This window comes from Microtus oregoni, unplaced genomic scaffold (genome assembly GCF_018167655.1).
Source record: "Microtus oregoni isolate MIOR12 unplaced genomic scaffold, Mior012 000005F_ref0000423, whole genome shotgun sequence".
Lineage (NCBI taxonomy): Eukaryota > Metazoa > Chordata > Mammalia > Rodentia > Cricetidae > Microtus > Microtus oregoni.
Window position 1 is genome coordinate 18,970,325 of NW_024543064.1, and position 12,535 is coordinate 18,982,859.

At 43.4% G+C, this 12,535-nt stretch overlaps 1 protein-coding gene across 2 annotated transcripts in view; it reads left to right on the forward strand.

The window, feature by feature from the left end:
* Positions 1-12,535, forward strand: part of Cep85 (centrosomal protein 85) — a 38,652-nt gene that overhangs the window by 20,602 nt on the left and 5,515 nt on the right. For both annotated transcript variants that reach the window (XM_041652799.1, XM_041652800.1), the window contains 7 exons: positions 698-831; positions 1,294-1,411; positions 3,284-3,469; positions 7,711-7,863; positions 8,356-8,510; positions 10,703-10,796; positions 11,680-11,730. In XM_041652799.1, coding sequence (XP_041508733.1) covers positions 698-831; positions 1,294-1,411; positions 3,284-3,469; positions 7,711-7,863; positions 8,356-8,510; positions 10,703-10,796; positions 11,680-11,730 — 891 coding nt within the window. The remainder of the gene's footprint in view (positions 1-697; positions 832-1,293; positions 1,412-3,283; positions 3,470-7,710; positions 7,864-8,355; positions 8,511-10,702; positions 10,797-11,679; positions 11,731-12,535) is intronic.

Consider the following 12,535-nt stretch of genomic DNA (forward strand, 5'->3'; position numbering starts at 1 on the left):
CCGTCAAGCCCAGCCCTAAATAAAGGTCATCTTTGAGGGGCCAGTGAGATTGGTTAGTAGGTAAAGACACTGCTGTAACAAGCCTGGAACAGTGAATTCCATTCCCAGACCCACATATCACATATGTTCTTCCTCTCTCTGTCTCTGTCTGTCTGTCTTTCTGTCTCTCTCTCTCTCTCTCTCTCTCTCTCACACACACACACACACACACACACACACACACACACATACACACTCACAATCACCATCAACATTTGAAGCTGAGTGTGGTGTCTCTCTTATGAATTGGAGGCCAGCTTGATCTACATAGTGAGTAGATGCATAGGCCAACTAGGACTGCCTCAAAAAACAGCAGTGCTGGAGGGATGGGGAATGTCTTTGAACTCTTGGTTGGTTGGTTTCTTTTTTGTGCTGCTGAAGAGTGAGAAGGAAGGAAGTGGGGTATATTCTCCTGTCCTGGTCTGTAAGCTCCTGATTTAATGACTGACCTTAGAACTAGAGACTTTCTGAGCAGAGTGTTTAGTTGGCAGACATCCCCCTGGCAAGTTCTTTCCAGTAATGCATCAGAGCTAAAATTATTTTTAAAACATTGACATTATCAGTCTGAGCCAGACTTCCAATCCTAACTGGGTACTGCTCAGGTGTTCCCAGGTACCTGTGGTTAAGCTCAAGCCCAGCTGGCCTGTTTGTCTTCCAGTTTCAGAATGGAGCCGTCTGTCACCATCCTGCTGCTTTTGCTCCCTTACTGCCTACCTTAGAGCCAGCACAGTGGATCAGCATCTTGAACAGTAATGAGCATCTTCTGAAGGAAAAGGACCTCCTCATTGACAAGTAAGATGGTGGGGTGCTGCAAGACAGGCTCTGCTGTCGGGTCTACCCAAGAGTGAGCTCTTCCCAAGAGCAGGTTATGCCTGTTCCCTACTATCCATTGTTAAGGCCCATTGTTTAGGCCCGTGCCTGGCTGATGGGCAGCTTGCTCTTGTCACTTATTAATGTGATAGGCTAGTCTCTCTGCAGGGCCACTGTAGAGGGCTTTCAAGGAGTGACTGGTTTATGGCAAATCTTTTCTCGTTTTTCCCCTTAATCTTTTTCTTATGTGATCCTACCCCTTCAGCAAAATATAATGTCCAGCATACATTTGTGGTATAGTAGTGTAGCATGCATAGCTGCCTTCCAAACTGTGGTATCTAGAATCAAGATCTAAGTATTGTTACTCTTCTATCTAAGGAAAGGGGCTCACACTGTAAAGTAGTTTAATGTCAGGATCTCAAATCTGACTGTTGGCTTTTGCAGGCAGAGGAAACATATCTCTCAGTTGGAGCAGAAAGTACGAGAAAGTGAACTACAAGTCCACAGTGCTCTTTTGGGCCGTCCTGCCCCTTTTGGGGATGTCTGCTTATTGAGGCTACAGGTAAATATAGCCCCTAGGGCAGCATTCTTCTTACTATAATGTATTTTCCCTGTGCTTAGATAGCCAGGAAATATAAGACATCAAATGACAAAGGTGCCCTCTCCTTAAAAAGTAAGAATCTTACTTTGCTCGGCTCTTGTGAGGTTAGAAAAAGTGAAAACCGGGCTGGAGAGATGGCTCAGTGGTTAAGAGCATTGCCTGCTCTTCCAAAGGTCCTGAGTTCAATTCCCAGCAACCACATGGTGGCTCACAACCATCTGTAATAAGGTCTGGTGTGTATGCCTCTTCTGGCCTGCAGGCTTACACACAGATAGAATATTGTATACATAACAAATAAATAAATATTTAAAAAAGAAAAGGGGAAAACCAGGTGAGAGTTCAGATGTCTTGGTATCAGAAGATACATGGGAAGAAAGGAAGGCAAAGCACTGTAGATAGTAAGGTCCTAGCATTGAATAATATTCTTTTTTTATTATTATTATGTATACAATATTCTGTCTGTGTGTATATCTGCAGGCCAGAAGAAGGCACCAGATCTCATTACAGATGGTGGTGAGCCACCATGTGGTTGCTGGGAATTGAACTCAGGACCTTTGGAAGAGCAGGCAATGCTCTTAACCACTGAGCCATCTCTCCAGCCCCCAAATAATATTCTTAGAAGGCTTCGTGTTTTATATGTTTGTTTTTATGTATGATTGGAGTTTAAAAAAATTTATGTGTATGAGTGTGTTGCCTGAATGTATTTGTGCGCACGGCATTCATGCCTGCTGCCTGGGGAAGTCAGAATAGGATGTGCAAGAGCAACAAATAATCTAAATGATCTACCATCTCCAGCCCTTGTATTTGGCTATTTTGACTACATGTATGTCTGTGTACCACTTGGCATGTGTGTTATTTGTGAAAGCTAGAAAAGAGCATATAACTCCCTGGATTTAGAGTTATACATGTAGATTTTAGAATCAAACCCAGGTCCTCTGGAGGAGCTTCCAGTGCTTCTAACTGCTGAGCATGTCTCCAGCTTTATTCTTAGAAGTCTTTTTATTTGGCTTGCTTGTTTGTTGTTTTTGTTGGTTTTTCAGGTCAGGGTTTCTCTGTTGTAGCTTTAGCTGTCTTAGAATTTACTCTATAGACCAGGCTGGCCTCAAACTCGGAGATCCGTCTGCATCTGCCTCCCTTATGTTGGAGTTAAAGGATTGAACCACCACTGCCAGACATTCTTAGAAGTCTCAGTCTGCAAATCTATATTTTGCCTGTATGTATGTATGTGTACCATGTGTGTGCCTGGTGCCCGTGGAAGTCAGAAGGGTCTTCAGATCTGGAGCTGGGATTAGGCATGGATGTTAGCTGCGATTTGGGTGGTGGGAACTGGACCCAGGTCCTCTGTAAGAGTAGCCAGGGCTCTTAACTACTGAGGCAAATCTCCATCCCTAGGTATTGCTGTTAAAAGTCATTGCCGCGTGATGATGGTGCACACCTTTAATCCCAGCACTCGGGAGGCAGAGGCAGGCGGATCTCTGAGTTCAAGACCAGCCTGGTCTACAAGAGCTAGTTCCAGGACAGGCTCCAAAACCACAGAGAAACCCTGTCTCGAAAAAGAAAAAAAAGTGTTTCTCAAATTTGAGTGCATATCAGAGTTACTTGGAGGGCTTTCTCACAGCATAGGTAGGATCTGTCCCTAGAATTTCTGATTCAGTGGACCAGTGAGTAAGATTCTAAAACTTATCAAATTCCAGTAACAAATGATACTGACTCTTGGTCCTGGAGAAGCACTGCCTGAAGAAACCATTGGAGAAGGATGGTGCTTGACCTAGAGTATAATGGGAAATGTATAATTACAGGGAACCAGTTACATAGTAAGAATGTTTTTGGCAGGAGTTGCAGCGAGAGAACACTTTCTTACGGGCACAGTTTGCCCAGAAGACAGAAGCCTTGAGCAAAGAGAAGATGGAGCTTGAAAAGAAACTCTCTGCTTCAGAAGTTGAAATTCAGCTCATCAGGGAGTCTCTCAAAGTGACACTGCAGAAGCATTCGGAGGAGGGGAAGAAACAGGAAGAAAGGGTGAGCTGAGAAGCCACTGGCTCTAAACCACGAGAGAGTTTGGTAATCAGCCCTCTCTACCAAATAGTCTCTTTAGTCTGTTCCCCGAACCAAGAGAAGCCAGTTAGGTGGGACTCTCCATCGACTTCTCACACAGGGTATCTAGAGGTGAACCTCTGCTTTTCTGTATGCTATAAGACTCCTCAAGCCAGGGAGAGGTGAATAGTCCCTCACTAGCCCAAGGTCTGTTGTGCTGCCAGCTTTCTGGAGGGAAACCAGCCTGGGCAGTTGTATCAGGTGACACATTGCAGGAGGTAACATTAACTCCATTCAGTCTGCTTTCTCTTCATCCTGCTGAAAAGTAGAGAAAGATTTCATGCTCGCCGCTAGATTGAGTTTGTCAGTGCTCTTAGAGCTCCTTAGTGGAAAATTGGTCACCATTGGGGAAGATCTTTTAAAATTTTGGGGTTTCGTTGGTACTCCAATTCACAGCTTTCTCTCAAAATATTTTTTTTTTTTTTAAGATTTATACCTGCAGGCCAGAAGAGGGCACCAGGTCTCATTATGGATGGCTGTGAGTCACCATGTGGTTGCTGAGAATTGAACTCAGGTCCTCTAGAAGAGCAACCAGTGCTCTTAATCGCTGAGCTATCTCTCCAGCCCCCTCTAAAGATATTCTTGGGGGACTAATTTAACTCTTGGCTACTTGTATCAAAACCAGTTACAACAGCACTTTTTTAAAAATCTCATTTGTTGCCGGGTGGTGGTGGCACACGCCTTTAATCCCAGCACTTGGGAGGCAGAGGCAGGCGGATCTCTGTGAGTTCGAGACCAGCCTGGTCTACAAGAGCTAGTTCCAGGACAGACTCCAAAACCACAGAGAAATCCTGCCTCGAAAAACCAAAAAAAAAAAATCTCATTTGTTTATTATGGGGGCGTGTACACGGATGACAACCTATGGGAATTGGTTCTCTTCTTCCACTGTGTGGGTACTGGGAATTGAACACAGGTTGTCAGACTTGGTGGCAAGTGCCTTTACCCATTGAGCCATTTCACCAGCTTTTTTGTTTTGTTTTGAGATGAAGATCTCACTGTGTTGTCTAGACTGGCCTTGATTTCATAGAAATTCACCTGTTTCTGCCACACCAGGGTTTGTTTTTTTATTTTTATTTTTTATTTTTTTGCTGTTGTATTCAGTTCAGGACTCCAGCCCATATGTTGATACCACCTACATTTAGGGTTTGTCTTTCCACCTTAGGTAACCTAATCTAGATAAATCTCTCACAGATGTGGCAAAGGCTTATCTCCTCAGAGGTTCTAGATCCTAAAGTCAAAAGGACTAACTGTATGACTTTTCAGTTGTGTGCAGTGAGATAGCTCAGTGGGTAAAAGGCTTTCTGCAAAAGTCTGATGACCTGAATTCAGTCCCTAGTTCCACAAGGAAGAGAGAACCAACTCCTGAAGTTATGCTTTGACCTCTGCATGTGTGCCACATGTGCCCCGCATACCATACATATGCACAATAACTAATAAAATACTTTTAAAGGGGAAACATATCAGGCATATTGGTGCATGACTTTAATCTCAACACTCAGGAGGCAGAGGCAGACATACTTCTATGAGTTTGTGACCAGCCTTGTCTATAGCAAGTTTCTTGGCCAACTAAGGCTACATAGTGAGACCCTGTCACCAAAAAATGAGGAAGGTTTGACCTTTGGATTCTCAGTGCTGACAGCCAACAGGACTTAGAGTCTTGGTGCTGTACATAGATTTTTACTTATACTTGTTTTTAACCCTGTACTGAACCTTCTCTCTTGCCAAGGATTGATGTTCAGGGGTCTTCAAGCCTCTCCTTTGACCTCTTAGGTATATAGTTCAAGTTTCTTATTGGAAAAGCCTGCATGAAGGTGCATTAAGACTAACAAATGAATTCCCTGAATTTTCAGTTCTTGTAATTGCATACTTTGATCTTCTGAAAACATGTAAAAATATCACATACATTTTATTTTAAATATTTTATTTTTATTCATGTGTGTGCCATGTATGTGCATGTTCCTGCAGGTGCCCTAAGAAAGCATTGGATCTTCTGAAACTGGAGATACAGGATGTTCTGAGCTGCCTGATATGGGTGCTTTTAAGTGCAGAGCCATTTCAGCAGCCTGGTTTTTTGGGGGTTTTTTTTTGCATTGTTTTTTTTTGGGGGGGGGGGAGGGAGAGAGAGAGAGAGAGGAAAGAGGAGAGAGAGATGGTGTTGGATGGCCATGGAGCTAGAGTTATGGGTGGTTGTGAGCTGTCTGTTGTGGCTGGGAACCAAACTCAGGTCCTCTAGAAGAGCAAGAACAATACTCTCACCCATTGAACTGATTTCCTCCATATGCTATCCCTTTTTTTTTGTTGTTTTTGTTTTGTTTTGTCTCACAGAGATCCGCCTGCCTCTGCCTCCCGAGTGCTGGGATTAAAGGCATGTGGCTTTTATTATGTAGTCTCACCTAATCTAGCCTTCACACATAGTTCCAGCTGGTCTCAGACTTGAGGCAGTCCTCCCACTTTAGCTCCTTAGTGCTGAGAACTACACAGACTAGAGGTATATGTAGATTTCCATACCCACACCACATCCTTGTTTCTCTTTTCTTGCTATGTTTTTGGGGGTTTTTGTTTGTGTTTTGTTTTGTTTTAAAGTCAAGGTCTTCCTGAGTAGCCTCAACTCAAGAAGATCCACCAGTCTCCAACTCCTGAGTGTTGGGTTTTGAAGAATGTGCCACCGCACCCAGCTTGTTTTTTTGTTTGTTTGTTTTGTTTTGTTTTGGTTTGGTTTTTCGAGACAGGGTTTCTCTGTAGCTTTGGTGCCTGTCCCGGAACTAGGTCTTGTACACTAGGCTGGCCTCGAACTCCCAGAGATCCGCCTGCCTCTGCCTCCCGAGTGCTGGGATTAGAGGCATGCGCCACCTCCGCCCGGCTGTCTTTTTTTTTTTTCAAGTTAATACTTTATTTATGTTTTACATATGGTCACTTTATCTTTTTTGCTTTTAATCCAGAATTGGTTTACCATCATTTTTCAGTAACTTTTGGTACAAACTGAAATGTAAGAACTATAGGTTTAGAGCTTGATGATTACAGCTTAAAGCTGGAATAAACCTTTTAACTTATTTTCAAATATTGTACTTAATATTGTTATGTCTTTGGATGGAAGAGTAGAGGTGTGTCTTTGCTCTGACATAATTCTCTCCTTGCTTTTCTTCTTTTGTTCCCCCTAGCTTCCTTATTTGTAAGCCAAATAAAACATCTCCTTTCAACAAGTTTATTGAATTCTTTCTGGGACAAGCATTGTGCTGTGCTTTAGGGATATGGTAACTTAGCAAAATGGATATAATCCATAGAAATAGCCATCCTGTTCAAAGAGTTTACCTTATCAGACAAATGATTATGTTATAGCACTGCTACAGTTTTGTTTGTTTTTAATGTATACTTATGTTTTACCTGCATGTGTGTCAGTGCATCACATACATGTTTTGCCCTTGGCCAGGAGGAGGTGTCAGATCCCTGGAACTGGAGGTACAGATGGTTGTAAGCCACCATGAGTACTGTGAATAGAACCTGTATCCTCTACGAGAGTAGCCGGTGTTCTAACTACTTGAGTCATCCCTCCAGTCCAGAAACCAGTTTTGGGCTTTTTTTGTTTGTTTGTTTGTTTAATTAAATAACTTTTTTCTTGTTTTTTTGGTTTTTTGAGGCAGGATTTCTCTATGTAACAGCCCTGGCTGTCCTGCAACTCACTTTGTAGACCAAGCAACCTTCGAACTCAAGAGATCTATCTAACTGTCTCTGCCTCCCTAGTGCTGGGATTAAAGTTATGTGCCACCATGGCCTGTCATAAATAAATTTTTATTGAAGGGGTTTTGATTTCTCTGCTGTCTGTGCAGGTCACTCAGGTTCAAGATTTCTGTAACCAGCTCTTTCTTAAAGAAATGTGCTTAGTACACTTGTGCTGTTGGCTCTGTTCTGTGTCTGTCCTTGGATTAGAGACACATAGTCAGTACAACTTCAGGGATCCCCACTGGTGGATTTCTGGCAATTTCTTCAAACAATTTACTTTAGAAACTATGTTAAGGTAGATCTGTGTGCAAAGGTTACTTAGCTCTCTGTCTTCATTGTAGGAAAGAACACACATGTCTTCAAGGAAAGGCAGAGACGGCAGTCACTGAAAAATGTTCATAGCCATAGAAAAACAAATGGAAACAGACTTTTGATATTTCTTTCACTAGGTCAAAGGTCGTGATAAACATATCAATAATTTGAAAAAGAAATGTCAGAAGGAATCAGAGCAGAACCGGGAGAAGCAGCAGCGGATTGAAACCTTGGAGCGCTACCTAGCTGACCTGCCCACTCTTGAAGATCATCAGAAGCAGACCGAGCAGGTAGCAGCAGTCTCTGGGAATGCTGGGAACAAGCAGGAAGTAGCCAGGCAGGGGTCATTCCCGTTATGTAACTTATTGAAAGGAATATCTCAAAGGAGTCACGTCTGGCTAGATTTACAACTAGATGCCCGTATGTATGTATGTATGTATGTATGTATGATTTATTTGAGATACAGTCTCTGTGTAGTTCTAGCTATCTTGGGACTTATTATGAGACCAGGCTGACCTTGAACTCACAGAGATAGCCTGCCTCTGCTTACTGAGTGCTGGAGTTAGAGGTTTTCGTCACCATACCAGCCTTGTTTTATTTCTTGGAGACAGGGTCTAGTCCATGACTGGTCTAGAGCTCACTGTGTAGAGCAGACTGACCTGAACTCAAAGGGGTCTTGCTGGGATTAAAGGCATGCACCACTATACCCAGGTTAAGGACTGCAGATGTTTATGATACCCATGGCAGTCTTCCTTAGCTAAGCATGTGGTCTTGTCTCTTAGCTGAAGGATGCTGAGTTGAAGAACGCGGAACTGCAAGAGAGAGTGACTGAGCTGGAGACTTTGCTGGGGGACACCCAGGCAACCTGCAGAGAGAAAGAGGTTCAGCTGGAAAGCCTGAGACAGAGAGAAACAGAATTTTCCTCTGCAAGACATAGGTAAATGCCCTTTAGACTTGAGGGAAGGAGATAGTTTCATCCTGGTACAGTGTTAACTACCCTTGCTTGCTTACTGATTTGATTTTGAGTGAATGTGTAAACCCCTTCTCTTCTTAGAGCTTTGTTTTCTTTGGATTGTGACTAGTGGGAAAGTTGCTTATGGGCAGAAAATCTGTCGTTGTGGTGAAGTGGGGTTTTATCATAGTATGATTGGGAAAACACTTCTGTCTTAAGGTTCCTATTGCTGTGAAGAGACACCATGACCATGGCAATGCTTATAAAGGAAAACATTTAGTTGAGGTGGCTCGCTTACAGTTTCAGTTCAGTCCATTATCATCATGATGGGGAGCATGTCAGCATGCTGGCAGACGTGGTGCTGAAGCTGAGAGTCTTAAATCTTGCAGGCAACAGGAAGTCAGTTGACACACTGGGCGGTAGCCGGAATATAGGAAACATCAAAGCCTGCCCCCAGAGAGACACACTTCCTCTAACAAGGTCATGCCCACTCCAACAAAGCTACATCTCCTAATAGTGCTCCCCCTTTGAGATTATGGGAACCAGTTACATTCAAAGTACCACACCATCTCAGTGCCTGTCACAAAAACCTTAAGAGCCAGGCATGGTAATGCACACTTTTAATCGCAGAGACAGACAGATTTTGAGTTTGAGGCCTAGGTAGGCCTCAAATTATGTAGACCTAGTTTACATAATTCCAGGCCAGCTTGTGCTACATAGTGAGACTGTCTCAAGAGGAAAATAGTTTATAGAGTAGGAAATGAGATAGTCTATATTTTCAGAAATATATCCTAGTTCTATAGAAGACTTACGGATTATCCACATTTTGAGTCTGTAAGCTAAATACTACCAAGAATATCTATTTCTCATCAGTGCTCAGAATTGATTTTTGTTTGGTTGTTTTTTAGTGGTATATGTTTGAGATAAGGTCTTACTCTGTAATCTTGGATGGCCTAGAGCTCACAGAGATCCTCCTGCCTCTGCCCACCCCTGCTGAAATGCTGGGATCAAAGATGTGAGTCACCACTCGCAGCCCTCAGAATTGTTTCTGGTTGCTAGGATAGTCTCTGAAACAAGAGAAGATGCTGTGGTGTAGTCTTGGGAATTCATAACAATTTCTGAAAAGGATGATTGTGTTTCAGCAACCTCTTGGGCTAAATGTTTCTAATTGGTAGATTGGATTTCTTATCCTGTATTCAGATACTGTGATCGTCTTGTTTATCTCGGTGGGTCACAGTAGAAGTGATTACAAGGGGGGCTGGAAAGATGGCTCAGAGGTTAAGAGCACTGACTGCTCTTCTGGAGGCCTTGAGTTCAATTCCCAGCAACCACATGGTGGCTCACAACCATCTGTAATGAGATATGATGCCCTCTTCTAGCCTGCAGGCATACGTGGAGGCTGAACACTGACTTGATAAATAAATCTTTTTTTAAAAAAAAATGATTACAAGGGGCCAATTGGAGGAAGTATTGGGTGGAGTCAGAATTGGAGGACTGTTGTTTCATCTCTGTTGCTGTGATAAAAATGCACTGACTAAAAGCAGTATCAGGGACGAAAGGCTTTATTTCATCTCCTGCTTCCATTGGGAGAAAGCAGGGACCTAGAGAAATGCTGCTTACTAGCTCTGTCACAGACTCATGCTAGCTTCTAACTCTGTTGGACACCAGACTGGCCTCCAACTCACAGAGATCCACTTGCCTCTGCCTCCCAAGTGTTGGGATTAAAGGCGTGTGCTACCACCACCTGGATCAAATCTTATTAATCAAAACAGAATGCAAGAGTCTTTGGCAAATAAGGAATTGATGGTATATTATATAGATTCTGGCCCCTAAAAAAGGAAACCGAATGCATTGAGTATCTTTTCTCAGAGATAACCTGTATCACATCATCCTCAGCTTTGGAAGGAAGGTGGAACTGTTTTGCTCCAAAGACAGAAAATAATAGAACCAAGAACCAAAGCCACAATGATTCTGATTTCATAGTTCAAGAAGAATACTTTTGCCGGGCGGTGGTGGCTCACGCCTTTAATCCCAGCACTCGGGAGGCAGAGGCAGGCGGATCTCTGTGAGTTCGAGACCAGCCTGGTCTACAAGAGCTAGTTCCAGGACAGGCTCCAAAACCACAGAGAAACCCTGTCTCGAAAAAACCAAAAAAAGAAGAATACTTTTTCTTTCAGCTTGCAAGATAAACAGTCTGTGGAGGATGCGAGTGAAGAAGGTCTCCCAGAGGAAATGGAATCCCAGCAAAAGGAATGTGATTCCCTCCGAAAGGTGATTAATGGTTTCTGGGCTCTGGCCTGGGTAGATTGGGAGTAAAGAAGAGATTGTGTACTGGGAAAAAAACAGGAATTGTGTCTTAAGCCACCTAGGGATCTGCTCCCAAGAGCTTTTCTCTCTTCTGAGAAGTAAGCCCTGTATAGTAAGTTTGTATTTTAGGTATTCAGTCTTATATCAAGTAAGTTGCTTATTATGAATACATGCAAAAGCTAGGGTCATCATGCCCCTCAGATGAATCAAAATGATGTATTGAAGCCCAGGTGCCCTGCAGTCATGTTTCAGGTCCTGGAGAAACTGAACTGCTAAAGATCATCAGAATGTTATAACCAATGAGGTAGCCCAGTTTCTCAACTCAGCAAATAATAGAGATCCAGTAACCTGCTGGTAAGACAGGTTACAGGTTAGCAGAAATGGGTCAGAGACTTAGCTCTGGAGGCACAGAAAGCTGGGACTATTTGTGTTCTCTGCTTGGATAGGTTACTATGAACAAAACTCTCAACTCATACCCATTGTAGCTCTGGATAGGGAGACTCAGAAAGCTAAATTTGTCCTTTTCCAAAGAACCTTGATGTGTACTGGGTATGTATAAAGTTAATTCCACTGACCTGCAGTTAATTAGGTGAAGGTCCCTTACCCTAGAAGTGCTCATGTGGACTATTGCAGTTCTCTGTAAGACTCTGACTAGAACACAGAGTCCAAGGTCTGTGGAAGCAGGTAACGAAGACTGGGAGTCCGAGTTAGATTTCTGTAGGCCATGCTAACCAGTCCTCACCGCGGTCTTAGAACGGGTGGTAGCTGGCATTGGATCAAAGATCCTCACACACATCAGCCTTGTGCTTGTAGCCTTTCTTGCTTTCTTGATAACTTTGCCTTTCAGATCGTGGAGAGGCAACAGCTGAAGATAGAGCAGCTGCACTCTCAAATCCAGGTGAGCAGGAGGCTTTGGCCCATGGTGGATAGGACTTAAATGGTGGAAACTTGGAATTCAGCTTAACCTTTCATTGCCTTCTCAGCCATGTAATTTGCTTGTTGTTTGGTATACAAGAAGAATGAAACAGTGCTTTTGAACCTCCTGTCTTGCTGAGGAGACAGAGGATAGACATTTAAGCACAGTTCTCTGCGAGCCAGTCTTATACCACCTTAGGGGTGAACTCAGAAGAGTTTGTGTAAGGAGGGGAGGTCAAGGACAAGTTTCTGGAGACCCTGAGCATGAATGATGTCTCCTTAGCTAGGCAAAGAGGAGCTGAGTAGGATGGTAGGAGGACATCATGAACCTGTAAAGCAGTTTGATACTAATGAAGTACAGCCATGTACTGCCTGCCAGCGGGGACACATTGTGAGAAATGTCAGATGCTTTCATCTGTGTGAACATTAGTGTATACTATTTTCTTTAGTGGGTGATGGGAATCTTATTAGAGTGTTTAGTTATGGTGTGATATGCTGAGGTTTGCAGTTCAGGCTCTCCTGGAAGATTGATATCCTAGAAAGAGACAGCCAGGGACTGTTGCAAAAAATCTAGTGAAGCGATGTGGAATGTGGCCAAGGCTTGGTAACAGGGATCTAAGAAGACAGATGAAAGTAACTCTTTGAAGGAGTCAGTGACTGACAGGAGCAGGGGTTTGAAAAATAGGAAAGGCCGGGCGATGGTGGCGCACGCCTTTAATCCCAACACTCGGGAGGCAGAGGCGGGTAGATCTCTGTGAGTTTGAGGCCAGCCTGGTCTAGAGCTAGTT